General features: G+C 40.3%; 1 protein-coding gene across 2 annotated transcripts; it reads right to left on the bottom strand.

Moving 5' to 3' along the window:
- Positions 1-370: 370 nt before the first annotated feature.
- On the bottom strand, positions 371-26,421 carry LOC100674041 (monocarboxylate transporter 1-like). Of its 2 annotated transcripts, none has more exons than XM_010589581.3 (5): positions 26,319-26,421; positions 13,251-13,510; positions 12,032-12,175; positions 4,747-5,613; positions 371-2,162 (listed from the first exon to the last, which is right to left on the bottom strand). In XM_010589581.3, exons 2-5 carry the CDS (start codon positions 13,465-13,467, stop codon positions 1,897-1,899), a joined length of 1,494 nt encoding a protein of 497 aa, XP_010587883.1. In that variant the 5' UTR covers positions 13,468-13,510; positions 26,319-26,421; the 3' UTR covers positions 371-1,896. The 2 variants fall into 2 exon arrangements, with proteins under 2 accessions (XP_010587883.1, XP_010587885.1); XM_010589583.3 differs by lacking the exon at positions 26,319-26,421 and adding an exon at positions 12,744-12,769 and having other exon boundaries at positions 13,251-13,399.
- Between the last annotated feature and the right edge of the window lie 616 nt (positions 26,422-27,037).

The following is a 27,037-nucleotide window of genomic DNA, read 5'->3' as shown; positions in this document are numbered from 1 at the left end:
TTGCTCCTTTGGCCAACATCACACTATCTTTTTGTGACATCAGCGTATTTTTTTTTCTGGGTCTGATCTCATAAGGTGATATTCTAGAACAACTGCAACTCTGTGACTCCTGGTAAGTGCTGAACGTCCTGGCTTCCTGAGTTAAACATTGACTTGCTGCTGAGTGATGATCACAGGGTGACCACAGGAATGCTGTCACCAAGAGCACTGTCTCCAGGAAGGGGGCAGCCGGTGGACTTGCCATACCCCACAGCATCGTTCCAGCACCAGCGAACTCATGACTTGGGCCACCGTGCTCCTAAGTTTCATTTCATGCTCACCTGCCTTTCACCAGAGTGCAGCTCTTAAAGAAGCAGAAACAAATACCTGCTCATGGTCATTATTAGCTTTATTTTCTTAGAAGCCGAGTTTCTCTTGTTAGTTTCTCTTTTAAATCTATTCATTTTCACTCTGTAAACTCTTAGAATGTGCTACATTAAATGTTTTTTTAGTAAAAAGGTAACAGTCATGATAAGGAAAACTGGAATACAGAGGAAAAAAACACCATCTAACACAATTATGGCTGGAGTTTTTTGTCTATTTCCTTCCCCATTTTTCCCTGAGAGTGTATTATACACACTGATCTAACTACTTTGCATTCTACTTTTTTCATTTAACATTGTACCATGCTTCTGACATCATGATCTTTCCATGCTATTAGATTTTACAATCATCTGTTTAAATACACTTTTACATTTTTAAGGATTTTAAAATATATCCATTTCACTGTCAGATAGCAGGAAAAAGCTCATAAAGAGTTCTGAAGACCAAAACTCAAGGCACTTAATATCATCAAGATACTGTTAAACGTCAGGACTAAAAAAAAAAAAAGTTTTACTAAAAATATGTAGATGACAAATAAGCATATGAAAAGATGGTCAACATCACTAGTCATCGGGAATACAAATTAAAACGGCAAACTACAGACCTTCTAGAATGGTAAAGTTAAAAACACTGACAATACTGATTAGGATGCAAAGCAACTGGAGGTCTTCATGCATTGCTGGTGGGACTACAAATGGTACAGCCACTTAGAAAACTATTTGGCAGCTTCTTATAAACATAAGCTTGCCATATGACTCAGCAATCCCACCCACTCCTAGCATTTACCCAAGAGAAATGAAAACATACATTCATACAAAACCTTGCAGATGAATGTTTATAGCAGCATTATTGATATAGTCAAAAAGAAACAACACAAATGTCCATCAATGGATACACAAATTTTGGTAAGTCCATACAACGGGATACAATGGGAATCCCACCCAGCAATACAAAGGAACGGACTATTGATAAATATGACAACGTGGATGAATCATAAAACATTTTGCTAGGTGAAAGAAGTCAGACGAAAAGGCTACATGCTGTGTGATGCCATCTATTTCATTCTGGAAAAGGCAAACTACAGGAGACAGAAGTCAGATCTGTGGCTAAAGGAAGGGGACCGACTGCTCGGGCAGGAGGGAAGTACGTACTCTGGCTGTTGGAGATGTTCTGTACTGGGGAGGTAGTTATTTGATTTTGGTCAAAACTCACTGAACTCTACACTTAAAAAAGCGAGTTCTACTGTATGTCGATGGCAGTGGGGTTTTTTTGGGGTTACTGTATGTAAATTATTCACAATAAATCTGGCTTCAAATAAGAGCTACTTCCTTCTCTCATCTTTTGTAATCCCCCACCCCCAAAGGATGTGACATATTTCTTTTAAACTGCTGTTAAGGAGTGAAATAAAAATTCCATCAACCACCACCTGGTAGGATTTTCACACAAATGTCCACTGTTTCTATTAAGCGCCACCAGTAGAACATGCGTCAGTAGGATTATTTCAGGTATCTCCGGTCACAGGCTCCTGTTCGTTCATGGTTTCAGACTGACTGACGACTCCTTCTCTCGGGGTCCTCCTACTTCACCTTTCTGTTCCGGAGATTCTGCTGCTTTAGTAATTTCTTTTGGTTCCTTCTCTTTACCTTTGTTTTTCTGCTTCTGCTTTGCTTTCCGTTCTTTCGCCACTAGTCGATAATTGATGCCCATGCTAATGAAGAGATAGACACCTGAGAAAATGAGGATTATGCCGCATGCCCGGTATGTGTATTTGTAGTCTCCATACACGTCATTGAGGCGACCTAAAGTCAATCAAAAAAAAAAAAGAAATCGTAGTGTGGGTTCAAAAAACTAGGTACACTTTCCCAAATAAAGCCTAAAGATTCACTCAGAAACGGGGGAGTAATTCCAGTCTCCTAAGAACCCATCAAGAAGCTCTGGTGGCACCACTCTGGGAGAAAGACCTGGCCATCTGCTCCCGTAAATATTACAGCCTAAAAAACTCTATGGGGCAGTTTACTCTGTCACATGGGGTCTCTACAAGCCCAAAATTGACTCAGTGGTACCTAACAACAAGGACCCATCAGTCTTTACAGAGTCTCCCAAATGAAAAATTAGGCAAAAATGAAGTGCTAAAAAGGATCACCTCTTTACAATGTCAGACTGATTGAGGATGACTCTGTATGTTTTTTAATTTTTTAGAAACTTAGTAATTGAACTGTGGCATATTAGAGTTGGAAAAGACTTAGGGGTCATCTAGTTCAGTTCTCTCATTTTATAAAGGACAGGGTTGAGGAAGGTTGCTCAAGGTCACACAGCTATTTATAACTCAAGTTTTTGCACACCCAAATGAAGGCTCTTTCCCGACATTGATGTTTCCCAGAGAATACTCCTTTGAACACTTGTCTCATGCTGAAAAAATAAACTTTGAAAAGTAAGTTCTATTATCATTATCCCCATCTTGCAGATGCAGGAACTGAGGCACAGACCCGGTAAGTGAGTCAACCCAGGAAGTCTGACTCTGGAGCCTGCACTCTTAACCATTATGTGACAGGACTCTTCTCTAACATATGTCAAGTCAAATCCATTTGAGAAACTGCATATCATATTTCTTTTAATGCCCATTAGCATATTAAAGGCCTCGAGAAGTCCTGTAGTAAAGAAATCCATTCAACTTAGCACTTCCTAAACTTACTTGGACATGTAATTTTTGTTAAAGCAAATTTAACATTTCACAGAAATAGTTTCCTAAGAGACATACTTTGGAAAATACTACTCTATACCTGTAAAGGACTTAACATGGCCAATTCGAATGTGAATCCACATGGTTTCAGTCACGCACTACTCGTCCAAAAGTATTTGATCCCTATCGTATGCCAGGCACTGTCTGTGCCAGGCCCTGAGGATTTAGGTATGAACAAAGAGAAGATAATAGCCCTGCCTTTATGAAGCTCACAGGCCAATGGAGAAGAAAGATGGTAATCAAAAAATCACATCAAGTCCAAAACTCTAACTGTGACAAGTGCTACAAAGGGTATTTTTAAAGCAGAAATAGGGGCTGTGACTAGTAAGTGGGGTCAGTAAGGTTTCCCCTAAAGTGTCAACTAGGCTAAGACCCGAAGGGGGAGAGACATTAACGAGGTAAAAAGGAAGGGAAGAGGACCAGGTAGCGGACAGCCTGGGCACAGATGCAATGGTAGGAAGAAGCGTGGTGAGGTGTGCTGTGCGAGGGAGAATGGAAGAACAGCAGGGCTGCTAGGACAGAGAGGGCCAAAGGTGAGGAGCAGGAAACGAGGCTGGAGAGGCAGGTAGGGCCAGGCCATGCAGGCCTTGCTGGCCACATAAGAGAAACTGATCCTCATCCTAAGAGCAAGGGGAGGCAACCAGAGAGTTCTAATCAGGTGGGATATCATATTTGCACTTGCAAAGACCTTTCTGGCTGTAGAGTAGAAAGACTGAAGGCCACCTAGACTGGATAGGGGCAAATCAGTTAGGAAGCTACTGGAGCAGCCCAGATAGGAGGATGGAGCATCACATTTTCCTTCTTCTTGTGATAGAGAGAAATGGGTAGATTAGAGAGAGATTTCGGAGGTAAAAATGATAAAACCTGGCAAATCACTGGGTGTGGGGAGGAGAAAAGAAGGGAGGGAATGTTTCAAAAAGTCAATAGAAGATCATCATTTATGTATCCTCCTTACTTTCTGATGCATAATCTCCAAAGCATCCAGTCACATCTAGAGGAAGGCCAAATCATTGTATTTTGTATTAAATAATAATTTTAAAGTGTAAAGAATGTGATGTTCTTAAGGAATAATCCATCAAGTTTATGGTCACTTACTAGCTGTGGGATCTTGGGCAAGTGATTTCATTTTTTTAGAAGCTTCTATTTCTTTATTTACAAGGTGGAAATAATAACAGTCCTACTCATAAACTTGTGCAATATGACAGGATATATAAAATAATTAGGACAGTCCCTGGTACCCTGTGAGCCCTCACATTGTTGCTGTTGTTATTATTTTAAATGTTACTGCTGAGATAAACTCTGTGATTAAGATGAAATCACCACCAGTACTTTAAACGTGTATATTACACATTTTTCTACAATAAGCATGGTAGTTTTATGAAGAGAAAAAAATTGTTTTAAAGAAAACTGAATTTTGTAACAATATTTGATTCCCCTTTCACTTGATGGTTCAGCTGAATCCAATTGTGTAAGTATGTGAGCTGTTATGCTGTACCAAGCACTGTGCCAGCACCGAGGGTACAGAAGCGAGAGACTTGCTCTGCCATCAAGCAGCTTACTAATCTCTGCTTTCTACCACCTTCCCAATCCTGTACACCTGTTATATGAAAACAGAAGCAGAGAGGTAGGGGCACACACTATACCTAAAAGTGGTGGCCCCAGGAGGATGGGGCAGCATTCCACAATGGTCATCAATCCCACAGCGCTGGAGAACCTCTGGGGTCCAACGAGGTCCATCAGTGTTTCAAACAATACTGAGCTATACCACCCAAATACAAATCCAAGGGATCCCGCATAGATACAGAACCCAATATAGCTGGTGGCTAAAGGTGCTAACACATGACACGTTCCATTTGCAATAATAGAAGCTGCAAAGAAATACTGAATATGAGGTCTTACCCACTTTGTGTTGGCTATAAATCCCATGAAAGGCCTGGCTATAATATCAACAAAAGACATAATGGAAAGAAGGAAGGCAGCATTTTCACTACTGAAATGCCAAGTCTTAGCATAATTAGTAAGAAAGACTAAAGGTGTAGCCAGTGCAAAACACATCAGCAAATTACCAGAGAGGTACAATACAAAACCTCTATGAGTGAATAGGGATAAGTCCAGAAATTTATTAATTGTTTGGAAGACTGAGAGTTTCTCCTCTTTGGGGTTTCTGCCATTCGGATCTGTATTTGCATCACCTACACCTTCTTTTGGATCACATTTTCCAGCTTCCTGAAGGGATTCTTTAGACTTATCTTTCTCTGCATTGGTTGGCTTGGGTCCTATTGGTCTCATCAGGGATCCAGCTACACAGCAGTTTAATAAGAAGCCCCCAAGAATTAGGAAGCTTCCTCTAAGGCCAAAGATATCAAAGAGAGCTTGACTGAGGGGGGCCAGGGTAGCAAGGAGTACAGGGCTGCCTGCCATGGCAAGCCCATTTGCCAATGGTCGTCTCTTGTAGAAATACTTGCCAATCATGGTCAGAGCTGGATTCAAGTTGAAGGCAAGTCCAAGGCCTGGGGAGGAGAGAAAAAAAATAAAAATAAAAAACAAAATTAAAAAAATACTGTGGTTAATATCAGAAGTCTATTTGTTATTAATTAACTACTCAAACTGAACGGCAAGTTGACAAAATCATCATGATCTGAGAGGCCATTATAAACAGTAGATCATTAAATGGAATACTATCACATAAGTGCACTTGGACAAAAAGTGTCTTTATGACACCATAAGAAAAGAAAATTATAGACCTATATCCCTCATGAATGTAGTTGCAAAAATCCTCAACAAAATTCTAGCCAATAGAATTCAACAACATAGCAAAAAAAAAATTCACCATGACCAAGTGGGATTCATACCAGGTATGGAGGGATGGTCCAACATTAGAAAAACAATTAATGTAATCCGCCACATAAATAAAACAAAAGACAAGAATCACATGATTTTTATCAATTGATGCAGAAAAGACATTTGACAAAGCTCAACACCCATTCATGATAAAAACTCTCAAAGAAGGAAAATTTCTCAACATAATAAAGGGCATTTATACAAAGCCAACAGCCAACATCACCCTAAATGGAGAGAGCCTGAAAACATTCCCACTGAGACTGGGAACCAGACAAGGATGCCCTTTATCACCACTCTTACTCAACATTGTGCTGGAAGTCCTAGCCAGAGCAATTAGGCTAGATAAAGAAAGAAAGGGCATCCAGATTGGCAAGGAAGAAGTAAAAGTATCTCTATTTGCAGATGACACAGAAAACCCTAAGGAATCCTCCAGAAAACTACTGAAACTAATAGCTCAGCAGAGTATCGGGATACAAGATAAACATATAAAAATCAGTTGGATTCCTCTACACCAATAAAAAGAACATCGAAGAGGAAATTGCCAATCAATGCCATTTACAGTAGCCCCCAAGAAGATAAAATACTTAGGAATAAATCTTACCAGAGATGTAAAAGACTTATACAAAGAAAACTACAGTACACTTCTGCAAGAAACCAAAAGAGACTTACATAAGTGGAAGAACATACCTTGCTCATGGATACGAAGACTTAAGATTATAAAAATGTCTATTCTACCAAAAGCAATCTATACATTTAACGCAATTCCAATCCAAATTCCAACGACACTCTTCAATGAGATAGAAAAACAAATCACCAATTTCATATGGAAGGGAAAGAGGCCCCGGATAAATAAGGCATTACTGAAAAGAAGAACAAAGTAGGAGGCTTTACTTTACCTGATTTTAGAACCTATTATACCACCACAATAGTCAAAACAGCCTGCTACTGGTACAACAACAGATACATGGACCAATGGAACACAATTGAGAATCCAGACATAAATCCATCCACATATGAGCAGTTGATATTTGACAAAGGCCCCAGAACAGTTAAATGGGGAAAAGACAGTCTTTTTAACAAATGGTGCTGGCATAACTGGATATCCATGTGCAAAAAAATGAAACAAGACCCATACCTCACTCCATGCATGCACAAAAACTAACTCAAAATGGATCAAAGACCTAAATATCAAATCTAAAACGATAAAGATCATGGAAGAAAAAATAGGGACAACGTTAGGAGCCCTAATACATGGCATAAACAGTATACAAAACATTATAAAGAATGTAGAAGAAAAACTAGGTAACTGGGAGCTCCCAAAAATCAAACACTTATGCTCATCCAAAGACTCCACCAAAAAAGTAAAAAGACTACCTACAGACTGGGAAAAAGTTTTTAGCTATGACATTTCTGATCAGCGTCTGATCTCTAAAATCTACATGATACTGCAAAAGCTCAAATGCAAAAAGACAAATAACCCAATTAAAAAATGGGCAAAAGATATGAATAGGCACTTCACTAAAGAAGACATTCAGGAAGCTAACAGATATATGAGGAAATGGTCACGATCATTAGCCATTAGAGAAATGCAGATCAAAACTACAATGAGATTTCATCTCACTCCAACAAGGCTGGCATTAATCCAAAAAACACAAAATAATAAATGTTGGAGAGGCTGTGGAGAGACTGGGACACTTCTACACTGCTGGTGGGAATGTCAAATAGTACAACCACTTTGGAAATCAATTTGGCGCTTCCTTAAAAAGTTAGAAATAGAACTACCATAAGATCAAGCAATCCCACTCCTTGGAATATATCCTAGAGAAATAAGAGCCTTTACACGAACAGATATATGCACACCCATGTTTACTGCAGCACTGTTTACAACAGCAAAAACATGGAAGCAACCAAGGTGCCCACCAGTGGATGAATGGATAAATAAGTTATGGTATATTCACACAATGGAATACTACACATCGAAAAAGAACAGGGAAGAATCTGTGAAACATTTCATAATATGGAGGAACCTGGAAGGCATTATGCTGGGTGAAATTAGTCAGTTGCAAAAGGACAAATATTGTATAAGACCACTATTATAAGAACTTGAGAAACAGTTTAAACTGAGAAGAAAACATTCTTTTGTGGTTACGAGAGGGGGGAGGGAGGGAGGGTGGGAAAGGGTTATTCACTAATTAGATAGTAGATAAGAACTACTTTGGGTGAAGGGAAAGACAGCACATAATACAGGGGAGGTCAGCACAATTGGACTGAAGCAAAAGCAAAGAAGTTTCCTGAATAAACTGAATGCTTTGAAGGCCAGCGTAGCAGGGGCAGGGGTCTGGGGGACCATGGTTTCAGGGGACATCTAAGTCAATTGGCATAATAAAATCTATTAAGAAAACATTCTGCATCCCACTTTAAAGAGTGGCGTCTGGGGTATTAAACGCCAGCAAGCAGCCATCTAAGATACATCAATTGGTCTCAACCCACCTGGATCAAAGGAGAACGAAGAACACCAAGGACACAAGGCAATTACGACCCCAAGAGGCAGAAAGAGCCACATGAACCAGAGACTACATCAGCCTGAGACCAGAAGAACTAGATGGTGCCTGGCTACAACCAATGACTGCCCTGACAGGGAACACAACAGAGAACCCCTGAGGGAGCAGGAGAGCAGTGAGATACAGACCCCAAATTCTCATAAGACCAGGCTTAATGGTCTGACTGAGACTAGAAGAACCTTGGTGGTCATGGCCCCCAGACCTCCTGTTGGCCCAGGACAGGAACCATTCCCGAAGCCAACTCTTCAGACATGGATTGGACTGGACAATGGGTTGGAGAGGGATGCTGGTGAGGAGTGAGCTTCTTGGATCAGGTGGACACTTGAGACTATGTTGGCATCTCCTGCCTGGAGGGGAGATGAGAGGGTGGAGGGGGTTAGACGCTGGCAAACTGGACACATAAAGAGAGAGTGGAGGGAGAGAGCGGGCTGTCTCACTAGGGGGAGAGTAATTGGGAGTGTGTAGCAAGGTGTATATGGGTTTTTGTGTGAGAGGCTGACTTGATTTGTAAACTTTCACTTAAAGCACAATAAAAGTTATATATAGGAAAAAAAAGGTGTCTTTATGCAGCAATACCAGATTTACAGCCCCTTATACTCGAGCAACAAAAACAACAATAAATGTAGGATCTATGTAGTTTCATAATTTTACATCTTCTGAGGAACAGGGAATTAAAAACGAGAGAATAATCTTATAAATTCAGAAAGCAAGACAGACAGACAGTATTTTTGAATAATAAAATACAACACTGTTGAGATGTCAACACTAAGTAAATCCATTAATTCAAAGCAATGCCTATAAGAATGTCAATGTATTTTAGTTTTCAAATGAGGAAAATGACTTTAAAATACCTGGAAAATGAATGCATATAAAAGGATAAATAACTGGTAGGACCAACCTTAACAGATACATAAATGTGTTAAACAGCTACAGTACTTAGAACAATAAGCCACTTACACAAGAACAAACTGATCTATGAAAGTGGACAGAAACTCCAGGAACAGAACTAAAACATACATTTAAATTAATAGGGAATAAATGGATTTTCTAATCAATGGGGCTATCCTCGGAAGTAACGTTCTAAGTGGTCTCCCATTCTTGCTCTCCAACTAAGTAAACCAGATTAGGACACTCCCTGATTTCAATTCCGAATACCTGTGTGGTGCAAACAGTTAAAACACACTGGTTGGTGGTTTGAATCCACCCAGAGGTACCTCAGAAGAAAAGCCTGATAATTTATTTCCAAAAAACCAGCCACTGAGAACCAACCCTAGGGAGCACAGTTCTACTCTGACACACATGGGGTTGCACGAGTTGGAGTTGGCTTGAGGGCTACTGGTGGTGGTGGTGGTGAACGACTGCTCATCCACAGCTTTTCACTCTGGTTTTGGAAGTCCCATGATTTGGCCCTCACCCACCTACCTCCCTGCCCTCATCTTGTCCAGTCTCACATGTGCTAATCTTGTTACTGCCTTTGGGACTTTAACTAGCTGTTTGCCTAGGTGTTTATAAATCTGGCTCCTTGTTGTCATTCAGACCTCAACACAAAGTCACTGCCTCAGAGAGGCCATTCCTTTAGGGACTATCCAACCCTCCATCAAAATGCTCTGTTTTAAGGTGTATATAAGTTTTTGTGTGAGAGGCTGACTTGAATGTAAACTTTCACTTAAAGCACAATAAAAATTATATATATATATATATATATAAAAAAAAAAAAGCTCTGTTTTAATTATTTGGATAGTGTTTATTACTATCTGATTTTTTTTTTAATTCATTTTTGTTGGTCTATTTATTATTTGCGCAGTTCAAATTCACCAGCTGCTCCTTGGAAACCCTATGAGGCAGCTGTCTTACAGGGTCACTATGAGTGACAATCAACTTGATGGCAACAGGTTTTGGTTTGGTTTCCCTCTACTAAAGAGCAGGAATCTTGCCTCTACCTCCATGCAATAGTGCCTGGTATATACTGAGGACTCAGTAAATATTTGCTTAATGAATTAAATGAAATAATGAACAAGCTGAATAACCATGTGGGTACAACATATATTCTTTCTATGTTCAAATATTACGGATGGGTTAAAATATTTAAAAGTAAAAAATGTAGTGAAAGTATATTTTTTTATTGTCATTACCTCATATCCTACAGGTGAGACTGTAAAGTATTATACCCTTTCTGAAAAGTAATTTGGTCAACTGTATCAAAAACATTTTCCCCCAGTATTTCCACTTTAGAGGCCCTGGTGGCACAGTGGTTAAGAGCTATGACTGCTAACTAAAAGGTCAGCAGTTCAAAGGTACCAGTCGCTCCTTGGAAACTATATGGGGCAGTCTACTCTGTCCTGTAGGGTCGCTATGAGTCAGAATTGACTCGGTGGCAATGGGAAGGAATGGGAATTCCACTTGTATACATTTATTCTCAGGAAATAATCATTTTTGAAGATGTATAGTTAACCACTATTATACAAATATTGTTTATTAATAGTGAAAAAGGTAAATAACCTAAATGTACATTAACTACAGACTAGTGAAAGAAATTATGGTACGTCCATACAGTGGAAAAATAATAGCCGCTTAAGTCTATTTATTGAGATGGGCAATTATGTGTAGAGGATGTATTACTAAGTAAAAAAAAACTAGTTGCAAACATTATACATAACGTAACCCCCTTTTGTTCTAAAAAATTATGTGTGTGCATAGAAAAACATATGAGTGGATATAACATCAAAATGTTACTAATGGTTTTCTCTGAATTGTAGAGCTATAAACCAAAAACCAAACCCACTGCTGTCAAGTCGATTCCGACTCACAGTGACCCTATAGGACAGAGTAGAACTGCCCCATAGAGTTTCCAAGGAGCGCCTGGTGGATTTGAACCGCCAACCTTTTGGTTAGCAGCTGTAGCACTTAACCACTACACCAGCAGAGTTTCCTATGAAAGGATCTATATTCTTCATACTCATTAGCAGTTTCATTTTCTTATTTGGCTATTAAAAAAGGGGGCTCTCATCATTGCGATGAGTCAGAACTGACTTGACAGCGCCTGGGTTGGTTTTAATGTGTGCTCTTTACCCCCTTGAAAATGTATCTGACTTCTCTACCAGAAAATTCTTGCTTTCTATCTGACATCTCTCCCACTCCAATATGAGCCAATATCTGCTTGGATGGAAGGGGTAATAATGGGAACAGCAGATGACCATCCTTTCAACAACTTGCCACACCCCTTTGCTTATCACTACTATTTTTTTTAAGACAAAAAGAAAGGAAGGAAGGAAGGGAAGTAGGGAGGTAGGGTGGATGAGAGGAAGGGAGGAAAGAAAAACTCTTCAATTAGTTCATTCAATCAACAAAAGCACCAGAACTTTCTTTAAAGACGTGCTTTTCTGTTACTCTTAAATTAATATATCTACAGCTCTTAAAATAACAACTCAGAAATTTTTCTAAAGAAGAAATTTCATTCCTCAAAAGAACTGGCAGATGAGTGCTAATAATAATAATAATGCTTGAAAATACATCAGTAGCCACTCACCTCCAATGAATCCAATACACAAGTACAGTTCCTGTACGCTGTTACAGAAAGAAGCTGCAATCAAGCCACAGCCTGACAAGCAGCCACCAGCAATCATGATTGGACGACTGCCATATTTATTCACCAGGATACTGCTGATAGGACCTAGGAGAGAACAAACCATTTAGTAATATAAAAAAGTAATAGTGATATACAAAAGAAGCCCACCCCCTCACACAAAGCATTAACTGACATAAAAGGGTACCAAGACAGAACCTCCCCCTGCCAAAATAAACAGATAAAATAGAAGGCAGTGGTAAGGCTTTCTATCATTATTTCAGAGTCATAGGTTTGTGTAATGGGAAAAAACAAAACAAAACAAAAACATTGATTGTGCATCTTCTATATACCTAGAACATGTTGGATAGATTTTAACTGAAGTATAAGGGATTTTAGTCTACTTCTTGTTAAGTTAGAACATGGTGTAAATACCCTCATTATAAGTGATTACAGAAGCCTTCATATATCTAGGATATTATCAACAGATATGTAGCAAGTTTGCTCTGTGTCCAACTTTTTAGCCAGGCATCTAGAGCAAAGACATGTGGATGTGATGAAAGTATGAACAAATCTGATCAAACCTTAGAGCATATTTACACACTAGCTAAAATGTGTGTGAGTGGGTGTTTTTTCATATAAAACAATAACAAAACTACAAGACAAGAATGCCTACCATCACCACTTTTCTTCAACATTACACTGGAGGTCCCAGCCAGCGCAGTAAAACAGGAAAAAAAAAAGGTGTAAGGATTGGAAAGGAAGAAACCAAACTATCAGTAGTTGCAGAAGGTATGTTCATCTATCTAAAAAACCTGAAAGAATCTACCAGTAAACCACTGTAAATAACAAGACTTTAGCCCGGTTACAGGAAATACAATTAAGATACAAAAATCAATTGCCTTTCTATATATCAGCAACAGACTAAGAACAAATTTTTTTTTAAAAGTTCTTTTGTAAAGGCACCTGCTTTATAATATTATAGCTCACCAAACAGAGCACACAATTGCTATGTAGATTTTATTTTTAAGGGGAATAAAAAATGTGACTCTGATTATATAGTTTCAAGAACTAACATTTCAAATACCTCATTGATGAAAGCATCAAGATCTACGAAGCACTTACTAAAGAACATTCATTTGCTTATTGAGAGTTAGAAAAGCAGGTCTTCACGGGTACTTACCTGCACCATACATGACAGCAAACATGATGGAGGATATCCATGATACTTCACTGGTGCTGGCATTGAATATATTTTCAATTTCTTTGAAAAACACAGAAATAGATTTGCCAAATGCACAAGAAAAGCCGATGGAAATGAAAGCTCCAAAAACCACTGCCCACCCCCAGCCTCCATCTGGGGGGGTGTATCCAACTGGACCTCCATCTGACAGTGGCATTTATGTAAAGGTAAGTTCCAAAATGCAGTTCAAATCCAAATATCTGAAGGATATGAAATTAAAATAGTACATAACAAGTAAATCAATAGCGAACCACTCCCACAACACCCCTTAGATTACCAATGATTAAATTGCTTTTTGATGTTACTTGTTCTCTGTGAATCGTGGTATCACACATAATTTTTAGAGACTTATGGCAGTGGGTTAAACATTTACCACTACTTGAACCATACACCAAAATCCTTTTCAATAAATGCATTCTTTTTTGTTCAAACTTATAAGCATACTTATTTTAGTAACTGACATCCATAATTCTCCACATTACAAAAGATAGCCAAATGAATCATTTAACTTGCAAAACCCACATAATACATACCTTCTAAAATTTTCACAATTTAGTATTTCCTTTATAATTTCTTTTTCTCAAAACATATTCTCCAATATTTACTATCTTAGTCATCTAGTGCTGCTAACAGAAATACCACAAGTGGATGGCTTTAACAAAGAGAAATTTATTCTCTCACAGTCTAGGAGGTTAGAAGTCCAAATTCAGGGTGCCAGCTCCAGGGGAAGGCTTTCTGTCTCTGTCACCTCTGGAGGAAGGTCTTTGTCATCAACCTTCCCCTGGTCAAGGAACTTCTCAGCACAGGGACCCCAGCTCCAAAAGATGCACTATTCTCCTGGCTCTTGCTTCTTGGTGGTATGAGGTCCCCATATCTCTCTGCTTGCTTCTCTTTTATATCTCAAAAGAGATTGGCTCAAGGCACAATCCAATCTTGTAGATTGAGTCGCCTCATCAACATAACTTCCGCTCATCTCACCCACATCATAGATATAGGATTTACAACACATAAGAAAATCACATCAGATCACGAAATGGTAGACAATCACACAATACTGGGAATCATGGCCTAGCCAAATTGATACATACATTTTTGGGGGGCAAAATTCAATTCGTGACACTTACCTAGGTTTTACTTTCTCTAGAATTTATAGGCTGAGTTTAAAAATGTCAGGAAGGATATACTGATATTCTTAACTCTCAACATGTATAGCAATTTGCAAAATAAAAGACCATTTGAAACATAAGATTCTCACTTTAATGGACTGGAAAGTTATCTCAGTAAAGTTTGCCTTTCATCCAGCTGCCTGGATTTAAGATACATATTTTTTCTATTATGTGACTAGAAAAGATTCCTAACTGATGGCCAACCAATACAGTAAAAATCTGCAAAAATGAACCCTAATAGCAAAAGCTGATAGTTTTACATCAAAGACTTATACCCTCTTCTTTTTAGATGACCCAGTAGTAGTGAAGAGCATAGAAGACATATTGTAAGATTATGAATAAGTAGCAGATGAGAGAGGTTGGGAGCAGACTTACCTGTCTAGAGAAGTCATGTTCTCCTTTGATTTACTTAAGCCAACTTCTATTTTATGTTCAAATTAATCCTTCATCAGACATGCCCATTTCTGGTCACCCTCACACCACCCGGGCTATAGTATCGTGCAGGTCAAAGATGACAACCTCATTCTTGACTACATGTTTCTTAGTTTAGAATACAAACCCTAGCTTCCTTATCCACAGGAGTCAACTTCTAAATACTTCACCTTCCAATCAAACACTTAAAGCATAATTTAGAAAGAGCCCTTGCAGTGACAGAAAGAAAACAACTCTTAAGTTCTGCTAAAAAAACTAAAAGTCTTTATAAATTTTTAAAATAAACATTTTATAGAAGTAAAATCTCCAAAACCTTTGTAAAATTATAAAATTTCCTTGCTCTGCACAACTTTTGTTAGATTTATTCCAAGGTAGTTTTTGTTGTCCTTGTAAATGGCAATTAAAAAAAAAATCATTTTGTTAGTTGCTGTTGTATAAAAACACAATTGATTTTTTGAAGTAAAAGCTTTATTGAGATATAATTCCTGTATCATAAAATTCATCCTTTTAAAGTATACAATTCAGCGGTTTTTAGTATATTCATAGAATCGTGCAACTATCATCACAATCTAAATTCAGGACATTTTCATCACCTTCAAAGGAAATCCTGTACCTATTGGCAGTATCACCACCCCATTCCCTCTTCACCCTGGCAACCACCTATTTCCTTTCTATTTCTGTGGATTTGCCTATTTTGGACATATTTTATAAATGGAGTCATACAAAATATGGCTTTTTGTGTCTAACTTCTTTCACTTAATGTTTCCAAGGCCCATCCATCTTATAGTATCAGTATTTCATCCCTTTTATTGCTGAATAATATTCCTTTTACAGATACACCACTTTTTATCCATTCACCAGTTGATGGACATCTGAGTTATTTCCTTTTTGACTATAATGAATAATGCAGCTATGATTTTGATAGGGATTGTGTTGAATCTTTAGATTGATTTAGGGAGTGCTGAGGGGCCCTGGTGGTAAAGTGGTTAAGCACTTGGCTGCTAACCAAAAGGTCAGCAGTTCGAATCTACCAGGCGCTCCTTGGAAACCCTATGGGGCACTTCTACTGTGTCCCATAGAGTCGCTATTGAGTCAGAATCGACTCGACTGCAATGGTTCTGGCCATCTTAATGCAGTCCTGGTGGCGCAGTGGTTAAGAGCTATGGTTAGCTTCAGCAGCTAACCAAAAGGTCAGCAGTTTGAATCCACCAGCCGCTCCTTGGGAACCCTATGGGGCAGTTCTGCTAAGTCCTACAGGGTCTCTATGAGTTGGAATCTACTCGACTGCAACAGGTTTGGTTTTTTGGTTTTGGCCATCTTAAAAATGTTGTCTTTTTTTATTTTTATTTTTTGTGCTTTAGGCCAAAGTTTACAGCTCAAGGTAATTTCTCATTCAAAAATTTATACACATTGTTTTGTGACATTGGTTGCAATCCCCACAATGTGATGGCACACTCCCCCTTTCCACCCTGGATTCCCTGTGTCCATTGGGACAGATCCTGTCCTTTCCTGCCTTCTCATCCTGCTTTTGGGTCTCACATATTTGAGTGAATTAAGAAGTACATTCCTCATGTGTTATTGTTTGTTTCATAGGCCTGTTTAATCTTTGTCTGAAAAGTGGGCTTTGGGAGTGGTTTCAGTTCTGAGTTAGCAGAGTGTCTGAGGGCCATAGTCTTGGGAGTTCCTCCAGTCTCTGTCAGACCAGTAAGTCTGATCTTCTTTTCATGAATTTGAATTCTGTTCTACATTTTTCTCCCATTTTGCCTGGGACTTCTCTGTTGTGATCCCTGTCAGAGTGGTCAGTGGTGGTAGCCGGGTACAACCTAGTTTTACTGAGCTCAGGCTGGTGGGGGATCTAGTTCATGTGGCCCTTTAGGCTAATATTTTCCTTGTGTCTTTGGTTTTCTTCATTACCCTTTGCTCCAGATGGAATGGAACCAATAGATACATCTTACCCATTGCGGTTGAGTAGATTCCGACTCAGCGACCCTACAGGACAGAGTAGAACGGCCCCAAAGAGTTTCTGAGGAGGGCCTGGTGGATTCAAGCTGCCGACCTTTTGGTTAGTAGATGTAGCTCTTAACCACTACACCACCAGGGTTGCCAGGTGCATCTTAGAACAATGTTAAGTCTTCTGATCTCTGAACACAGAAAGTCTCTCCTTTTATAAAAGTCTTAATTTCTTTCAGGAATGTTTCCTAGTTTTCAATGTACAAGTCTTGCACCTCCTTAGTTAATTTATTCCTAAGTATAATTTTTTAAATTATATTGTAAATGCAATTATTTTCTTTTATTTTTGGATTGTTATAGATACATAATTGATTTTTATATATTAATCTTGCATCCTGCAACCTTGCTGAACTCATTTCTTAGTTCTAAAAGGTTTTTTTTTTTGGTATGGATTCCTTAGGTTTTTTTATTTACAAGATCATGTCATCTATGATATTTTTACTTCTTCCTTTACAGTGTGGATGCTGAAATTTCTTTTTCTTGACTAACTGCCCTGGCTAGAACCTCCAGTATAATGTTCAATAGAAGTGGCAAGAGTGGACATCCTTGTCTTGTTCCTGATATTACAGAGAAAGTTTTTAGTCTTTGACTACTAAATATGATGTTACTGTGGGTTTTTGTAAACACCCTTTATTGGGTGTCTACAATATAAAAAAGAATTTTTTTTTTTTTTTTTTTTTATAGAATATAGTAAATTTCCTTCTAGGCTATAATCTTAACAGAGGCAGATCACCAGGCCTTTTCTTCCATGGTACCACTCGGTGGGTTCGAACTGCCAACCTTTAGGTTAACAGTTGAGTGCAAACTATTTACATCTCCTAGGAACCTTATAGCTGATTTAAAATCCTTATCTAGTAAGTCCAATTTCTGAGATTCCTCAGGGACAGTTTCTATTAATTTTTTTTCCTATTAACTAAACTTTTAAAAAATTTTGTTGTGTGTCTCATAATTTTTTGTTGAAAACTGGACATTTTAAATAATATAATGTGGTAAATGTAGAAATCATACTCTACATAGCCTCCCCCACCCAGGGCTAGTTGTTCCTGCTGTTTGTGTTTGTTGCTGGTGCTGTTTTAATTTTGTTAATTTCTTAAACTAATTCTGTAAAGTCTTTATTCTTTGTCATATGTGGCCACTGAAGGTTCTACTTGGTTAGCTTAGTGGTAGCTAATGACTGGGCAGAGATTTCCTTAAATGTCTTGAATCAGTTAAGTCTCTCAGCCTCTGCCAAGGGGTTCTTTGTGTGTGTTGAGACATGCTTTTGACTTTCTAGCGGGCAGTTTACAACTCTGCCTCAGTCTTCACTTCCCACTTGGGCAGAGCCTCAAGGCCAACCAGAGGTGACAGACTCAAGTCTTCTCGGGTATTTCCTGAGGATGGGCACAGCCCTAAACATGCATGTGACCCTTAGATTCCCAGGAATTTGTCAGAACTTTTCAAAGCTCCCTACAGACACGTCATTCCCAGTTTTTCAAGTGCTTTGGTCAGCTTCTTGTTTGCCCCAACTCAAGCCACTTTGATGTTAAAAATTGCCACTGACTGTTCTCAACAAATGTGCTGGGGCAAAGGCTGTTTGCACTGAGCGAGCTCTGAGTTAGGTCAGGTAGATGAGCCTGCAAGTGGGGGTTTCCAGGGTACTGACAGGTCAAATGATGACAGCTGTCTGGGGTTCAGTGTTCAAAATGTTGAAAATACTGAAAAATATATATATTTTCTTCTGTTTAGAGGAGCACAGTACTCACAGGTAATATTCATTTTATAGACCAACCTGTCTTTTGTCCAAAAGGTGACCTCTGGGAGTGGTCTGAGTTCCAAATTTAAAGGGCATCCCAGGATGATAATCTTGGGAGCTCAACCAATTTCTGCCAGTCCAGTAAAAGTGGCATTTTTTTTTTAGGAATCTGAGTTTTGTTCTACATATGAAAATACATTTGCCATGGATTGAATTGTGTCTTCCCAAAAAATACGTGTTAGCTTGGTTAGGCCATGATTCCCAGTATTGTGTGGCTGTCCTCCATTTTGTGATTGTAATTTTATGTTAAGAATATTAGGTTGGGATTGTAACACCCCCCTTTCTCAAGTCGCCAAGGTAAAGGGGATTTCCCTGGGGGTGTGGCCTGCACCACCTTTTCTCTCTCAAGAGATAAAAGGAAAGGGAAGCAAGCAGAGAGTGGGGGACCTCATACCACCAAGAAAGCAGCAGCAGGAGGAGAGTGCGTCCTGTGGACATGGGGTCCCTGCACCTGAGAAGCTCCTCTGCCAGAGGAAGATTCAGGACAAGGACCTTCCTCCAGAGCCGACAGAGAGAGAAAGCCTTCCTCTGAAGCTGATGCCCTGAACTTGCACTTGTAACCTATCAGACTGTGAGAGAATAAATTTCTCTTTGTTAAAGCCATCCACTTGTGGTATTTATGTTATGGCAGCACTAGATGACTAAGAATTTGGTACCGAGAGTGGGGTGCTGCTCTAACAGATATTCAAAAGTGGAATCAGTTTTAAAACTGTGAATGCATAGAGTTGTGACAGCAGCAGAGGACTGGCGCAGCAGAGAACCTGAGTGTCAGAGAAGTGGGAACAGCAGAGAACCACCTGCAGCAGAACCAGGAGACCAGAGTGAGACTGCGCTGGAGCCGAACCACGGAGTGAGAGAGCTGCCCATGTGCTGGAGGCTTCCTGGTGGAGTGGGGTGCCTCTAGGTACTTAATTGAGCTTTGGAACACCTGCCCCAGCAGGGCAGATGGGGGTGTGAGGCTCGAAGACCCAAGAAGCCAAGAAACCAGGAAGCAGAAGCTGAAAAGACAATACAAGAAGCTGCCTCAGTTTCAAAAGGGATGGCCATTATCTCAGGGGTTTCAAAGGGTGGAGCTGTGGCCTCTGGTGTCTCTAAGGGTGGAGCTGCCACTCAGATGCACTGGGAGAATTGTGAGCCTAAAGCCCAGGGAGCAGTTGCCGTCCCAGTGGGCCTGGAAGGTGGAGCTGAAACCCAGGGCCGAGGGGTCCCCACTCAGAATCTGGAGGGTATGGCCAATATGTAGAGGCCGGAGGGCAGGGTTATTGTGTATATTGTCTCAGAGAACAGAGGATTATTTTCAAAGCTTTGAGGGCTAATTTAACGTGTTCTGCTGACTTGTTTGGTGCCTGTTTTGTCTCCTTTCCCCTCCGTTTCTACCATTTATAATGGAAATGTCTAGCTTGTGCCTGTTCTGCCACTATACCATTGGAAGAAGATAACTTGTATTCTAGACTTCACAGATGAAGAGCAATTTTTGGATTTTGGACTTGGAGTTAAGACTTTTGCTATGATATGACCGGGTGAATATAACGATGTGATTTTGGGGGGGCCAAGGGGTGGAATCTCATGGATTGAATTGTGCCAAAAATATGTGTCAACTTGGTTAGGTCATGATTCCCAGTATTGTGTGGTTGTCCTTCATTTTGTGATTGTAATTTTATGTTGAGAGGATTAGGATGGGATTGTAATACCACCCTTACTCAGGTCCCCAAAGTAAAGGGAGTTTCCCTTGGGTGTGGCCTGCACCACCTTTTATCTCTCAATAAATTTCTCTTTGTTAAAGCCATCCACTTGTGGTATTTCTGTATAACTAAGACAACATTCTTGAATACTTTCTTTCCTTGACTTCTCTCTGGATTTTCTTCCTTTCGGGTATTCGCTCCATTTCAGTTGAATTCAAAGATTTCATTTCTTCTGCCTACTCTGTATTAATTAGGCTGGCAAGTGACCAAATCATAACTCAACCTGATTTGAACAAAAAGAAAATGCTTATGGCTCATGTAACAGAAATCTAAGGTAGCAGCTCTGGCTTTAGGTATAGCTGGATCCAAGGACCAAATGATGTGGCCAGGGATAAAACCAAAAACAAACCCAAACCCACTGCTATCAAGTCAATTCCAACTCATGGCCAGAGATACCTCCCTATTCATTGGTTCTATTTTCTTTTGTGTTGGTTCCGCTTTCAGGCAGGCCCTCGACTCATTTAGGCAAGAAGGCTGCCAGTAATTCCAATTGTCCTACAACAATCCCAGCTTCTCTCTAGGCAACAGAATTGCCAGAATGCTTACTCTAGCAACATAATTAACTTTGATTAAGTACTTGGTTCAATCAGGACTAACCATTGTGTATGGTTCTGGACCTAATTCACTCACCTGCTCCTGAAGGCTAGGGTCCACTCAGAGTGAACAGAATGTAAAGCCAAAGTTTTTAAATCCTACAAAGGCCCTACATAATGTACCCTGACTTTATGACCTACCTTTGTCCCTCCTGGCTCATACCATTCCAACTGCACTGGCCTTCTTACTGTCTTTATGTCAAACATCCTCATCCCTTAGGGTTTCTGAATTTACTGTTATCTCTTTCTGGAACTTTGTTAACTCCTATTTAACAGAGCATTCCAAACTTATTCCAATCTTACCCTTGTTTACCTCTCCACCTTCATCTTTGTCTTCCCTTATATGCTATGCTCCAGCCACAGAGTACTTGAAGTTGTCAAAGTGCCACGTTCTCTATCTTCTGCTTTTTGCACATTTCTTTTCCTTCTGCCTAGAACTGGCTCTCCCATATACCTAATGCTATTTTTCTTTCAGATCTCATTTTTCCTGAACTGTCAAGGTTAGGCCAGGCATCTCTGCTACATGCATTCATAGGATCCTGGTCTTACACCTATGTTGTAATTTCTTGTTAGCTGGCCCTCCCCCACTAAACTGTGTTTGCTTCTCATGAGCAGAGTCCACATCCATTGTATTCAATGACATACTCCTATTGTCTAGAATAGTTTCTGATAGATAGCAGGCAATTATATTTGTAGAGTTAATCAAAGCCCATTTTACAGATGAAGAGATGCCCAAAGGTGTTAAGTAGCAGAGCCCATATCCAAATCCAAGTAAGTCTGGCTCGAAAACACATGTACTTTAATTTATAGACCCTTTTTAAAAGGGGAGGGGAAAAAACAAAACTCTTATAGACTGCTGAGTTGAGATTATTTTCATTGTAATATTACATATGTACAAATTAGATACAGTACCACAAAGTTACTGCAAATGAACATTAATTTTATAAGATGGATTATGTTTTGCTGCAATCAGATCAATGCTGTCAAAGTGAATATGCCTATACTACCGTATACTTTTAGCTATTTAAACGAAGGTAAAACTTGTTCTTACAATATTTAAAATATGCCATAAAATCATCGGATCATCACTTAAATTAGCCTACAGAATTAAATTCATATCATACGGTATTTGTACTCATTTTAAACAAATGTAAATGTACTTTCCCTTTAAAGGAGCCCTGGTGGTACAGCGGTTAAGAGGTTGGCTGCTAATCAAAAGGTCAGCAGTTCTAATCCACCAGCCACTCCTTAGAAATGCTATGCGGCAGTGAGTCAGAATCGACTCACTGGCAACAGGTTTGGTTTTGGGTTTTTCCTTTAAAAGGATGGTCATCCACAATACCCAGAAAATGTTTTAAGTATCTTAGATTGTCCGTAAAACAATTACAAGGTATAAAAAATTCTCCTACAGAACTACTTATTCTCAATAATACATTGTTATGGATTGAACTGTGTCCCCCAAAATATGGATAGTAAATCCTAGCCTCTATGCCTACAGTTATAATCCCATTTGGGAATAGGTTGTTAGTATAGGGTTAGTATAGGGTGTGATTTGAGTCAAACTCTTGAGATGTAAGAGAGATTTAAAAAGCAAGCCATATGAAGATCACCCAGGAGTTGAAACTCAGAAGAGACACGGACCTTCCTCTAGAGATGACAGAGAGAAAGCTTGCTCCTAGGGGCCACACCCTGAATTTGGACTTCTAGCCTCCTAAACTGTGAGAAAATAAATTTGTTGAAGCCATCCACTTACGGTATTTCTGTTATAGCAGCACTAGATAACTAAGACAATATACACACAAATGCCTAAGAAATGTTATCATATAATTTGCTCATTTAAACACACATGAATCAGGGCATTGCCACCACAAAAAGGAGAAGCCTGAGCACATTCTTGAGATTGTTTCAGTTCCTCAGAAAGATTTTAGACTTCTTCCACAGTGCTCTTTGAGAGGCCCTCGCCTTGCCCCAAACTTCCCCAGGGCCTACTGGCTGGAGAAACAGGCCCCCAAGTTCCAAGATAGCCCTGTTTGTAGGGGCCCAGGCATGTTATCAGATTCAAGTCCTTTAAAGTAATCTGGGATAATTGGCCCAGGAATGCTTTAGATAGGGTTATCTCTCACATCTCCTCCTAACATTTTGAACTTCCCAAGTCCAGACCAGAAACTGAATCAAATTTGAAGAGAAGGTCGCTGTTCTAGAGCCTGACAGCAATTATAGATTCATCTCCTTCAAGGATTCTTCCCAATTATGTCATCAGAATGGGTAAGATTAGGCTATGAAATTATTAGAAATGCAATCTTTGTGCTTGAGAGAATACAGAACATACCTTCTATTTCTCTTACAGAAGAGGTACAATTGGTATAGGAGCCATGTCACAGTTCCCCCACCCCACTGAGCCCTGATCTCCCAAAGCACAGTTCATCCTTGGTAAAGGCTCTGCTGGCACAGACCAGAGTTGCTGGTTGGTTTTATGCAGGAATCTGGTCCACCCAGAAGTCCCTCACCTGGTTCCTGTTCCTGCTCTGAAAAGTAGTGTCTCATCCCATAATATCCTTTGCCTGGGGTCTTTTTAGATACAGCTACCAAGTTATTTTTTTCACAACTATAGGCTTGTGTAAGATTCATTTTTGCTATGAGGCAGAAAAAAAATCAAGCAAAATACTGGATGAGATAAATTCATTTGTACCATTCTTATTTATCTACTCTTAACCTAACATCTCATGGGATTTACTTTGAAGGAAAACAAGGTGTATGTTTAAGTGGTTCCCGTCTGTGGTCTGGAAACCCTGGTGGCATGGTGGTTAAGTGCTCCAGCTGCTGACCAAGAGGTCAGCAGTTTGACTCTGCCAGCTGCTCCTTGGAAACTCTATGGGGCAGTTCTACTCTGTTCTGTAGGGGCACAGTGAGTCGGAATCGACTCGACAGCCATGGGTTTGGTTTTCTGGTTTGGTCTGTGGTCTTCAACTGTTTGTCCCTAAGAGAGCTTTGGAAAATATGTATCCCCTTATACATCAATTACTCAGACTTTTAAGTTTAATAGTTGCAAAGATGTAATTTCTGGCATATCATATATTGTGTTACACGTGCCTTAAAATTGTCAAACCCTGGTGCTTGGCTCATTCAGTTTATGGGAAATGGCCACTGTATAACCTAATTGGCCAGTCCTCATTATTAGAACAGGCCTGACCTCATTTACACATTCCTGTTATATCCCAGATATGGACTCAGCACAATTCTGCCAACTGCCAAATTGCTGTCCTTGTTACTTGAAATTTATTTCTTATTTTATATGAGTTTCTAAATACAGACCAATTTTTTCACATTTTAAGACGGGTATAAAAATCCAAAGTAACAGTGAAGAAAGGGAAGTCAGAGGCTGTGTCCTTCAAATACCTTGACGCTATACAGTAGAAGGGCTTTGCTTGACGGAATTCCACATTATATCCTAGAATAGAATCTGTAAATACTATTTTCTGCAGCAATCCAAAGTATACGCCCCCAAATCGGAACCTACATATACCATTTTTATTTGTTAATATATGACAGATCTTTTCCTTGGATTGTTTAAAATAACTAGTGTTAGGGTTATACTTATTTACAGTATAGTTTGTGAGCAGAAATGAGTATCAATGCTAGTATCCAATTCACACCCAGTGAACTGGGAAATTAGTCATAAAGAGGAAGCCACCAGAGAAAGTTTTTTCCTTTCCTTAAAAAAAAAAAAAAGAATTAAACTACTCACAGAAATATTCAACACTGAAGTTTTATATTTTTGTTAGTTCTATATAAAAAATCTCAATAGGTTTTGATGAGTAAAGACCACATACAAAACTGTTTCAAAGCTTTATTCATCATTCTAAAAGTTTTCATCCTAAATTTAAAAAACTGAAATTCATCTCCTTCTAGTACCTTCCTGTACATATTATGGTCTAATATTCCGAGAATGAGTCTGAACATCGTTACCACTGCTAATCTGAGCCTACCCCCTCAAAGAAGGAACAAAGTTGCTTTGCTTTTGTACAGTACCTGACATCCCACAAAAGACTAACAAATCCAGTGCCTGTCTAGCACACAGCATTACTTACTAAGCACACATAAACAGTTATTTGTAAAACTGTTTTAAAGGGCATTTTTGGTTCTAAAGAAGTACCTGAAAGGCACTTTTGTTACCTCAAAACAAACTTACAGGTTAAACTTAGTTTTCAAACACTGACGACATAAATCCTAAAACATATCATTTAGGTAAAAACCATTTCCTTTATATAAGAACACTTACAGTCATTTCGACAATCTATTTCACTTTCATAAAAAACGACAGTACATTGCTAATCTACTCCCTGTCCCTGTCCTACCCTGAGTTTTCCAAATGATAAACTACAAACATCTGCATGGCGGAATCACAACTGGAGGGAAACGTGCATTTCTAAAGTTGCAGAGCAGCTATTCCAAATGAGGTTCATCGACCTCTAGGAGGCTGCCCCAATAGGCATCCGACCTGCACCGATCTTACAGGGTGAGCTCCTCTAGACAAGGTTCAAGTAATGTGACTGTTGTGACTGGACCCACAAGAGTACTTTTGATAATCACCCAAAAAGTTGTCTTGCTACTCAAGACATCCACTGTGCCCTTTAATTAGGTCATGTGGTAACTACCAAGATGGTCACTACCTTAAACTTACAATCTGGTAGAGGAGAGAAAGTAAACATAAATAATACAAAGAGTAATGGTACACATAACACATAACGGAGGACAGGGACAGGTCGGTTTGGAGGAGAAAAGGAAATTTCTATGGGCCGAGCAAATCATGGAGACCAAACGGGGGAGAATTCCAATTTGTAAGGATGAACTAAAGGAAGAGTAACAAGTAGAGCTTAAAGGTTAACTTATGGCTGGCAAGATACGACGCTCCCCGCCCCCGCCAAAAAATTCCGACTCCAAACCACCTCCCGCGGCCGCAGAACTCGGCCAAGAGAGTCTGGAAAGCAGGAGACTAATTAACCCTTTTTGTATTTATAGTCCAGGTCGTTATTCTTCCAGATCAAAAGCTGTGGGGATGAAGCGACTCCCCGAGATCACCACGACCACACTCCTCTCCCCGAACCCGCGGCCGGAGCAGCTGACTGCACCTCCTTCGCCACGATGCCCTCGGCCGGGCTACTTGCCACCTCCTCGGAGACAAAGGTCTCCGCTTTCTCCAGGTCCCCTCGGACCCCAAGGCAGTGAAGACACCGCGGGGGTCTGCGCGCGCCTCCGCCAGTTACCCAACTAACCGTTGTGTTCGCGGCTCGCGGCGCTGAGAGCGCGTGTGACCCGGCGGCGCCGAACAGAACCCGGCGCTCGGACCGCACGCGGCCGGCAACCTGCCCCGCCGGCGACGCTGCCTCAAGGCCGGCCGGCCCTGGAGCATGCGCACAGGGGCGCAGCCGCTCCTCCCGGCCGCCCGCTCCCCCGACAAACGCGCGCGAACTCGGCGTTACGCCTCCACACGCTTTTAGCTCCGCGAGAGGCGGCGCCCCTTCCACCGCATGCCCAGGGCCCCTCGGGGTGACCTACACGTGTCCGGGGCAGAATCGCCGGTCTCACCCCTCAGTTTCTGGCGGAGAAAAGGGGGAAAGCAGCCAAGGACTGATGGCGCGTGCCCTCAGGGGCTTCACTCTGAGGTGTAGGGAGCGCTAGGAGTAGGCAGGGAAGCGGCTGGAAGATGATTTGAATGGGACGCGGATGCAGCTCGCACCCAGGAAAGGCCGAGAGGCCGGAGGCTAAGATCCTAGGCTGGGGATACGGACGTGCGTGGATTCCAATCCCGGCCTTACCACTGTAGTGCGGTGACGTCAGGGACGTTACTCCTGCCCTCTGTGCCTGTTACCTCATTTCTGAAATGTTAGCAGTGATAGAACCGACCTCATAGACTCCTTAGGAGATTTTGATGTAAAGAATTTATGGAACTTATTTACCACAGAGCCTGGCCTGTGAACTTTGATGAATGACG

Source organism: Loxodonta africana, chromosome 3, assembly GCF_030014295.1.
Source record: "Loxodonta africana isolate mLoxAfr1 chromosome 3, mLoxAfr1.hap2, whole genome shotgun sequence".
Taxonomy (NCBI): Eukaryota; Metazoa; Chordata; class Mammalia; order Proboscidea; family Elephantidae; genus Loxodonta; species Loxodonta africana.
This window is presented reverse-complemented; position numbering and strand designations above follow the sequence as displayed.

What these genes read in the sequence shown, in the direction of transcription:
- LOC100674041 (XM_010589581.3), bottom strand. Translation starts at nt 13,467, where the DNA reads ATGCCACTGTCAGATGGAGGTCCAGTTGGATACACCCCCCCAGATGGA. An exon ending in GTGTATTGGATTCATTGGAG is followed by an intron (nt 5,614 to 12,031) that starts GTGAGTGGCTAC and finishes TCTCCTCCCCAG; the next exon opens with GCCTTGGACTTGCCTTCAAC. An exon ending in CCTGGGGCCACCACTTTTAG is followed by an intron (nt 2,163 to 4,746) that starts GTATAGTGTGTG and finishes GATTGACTTTAG; the next exon opens with GTCGCCTCAATGACGTGTAT.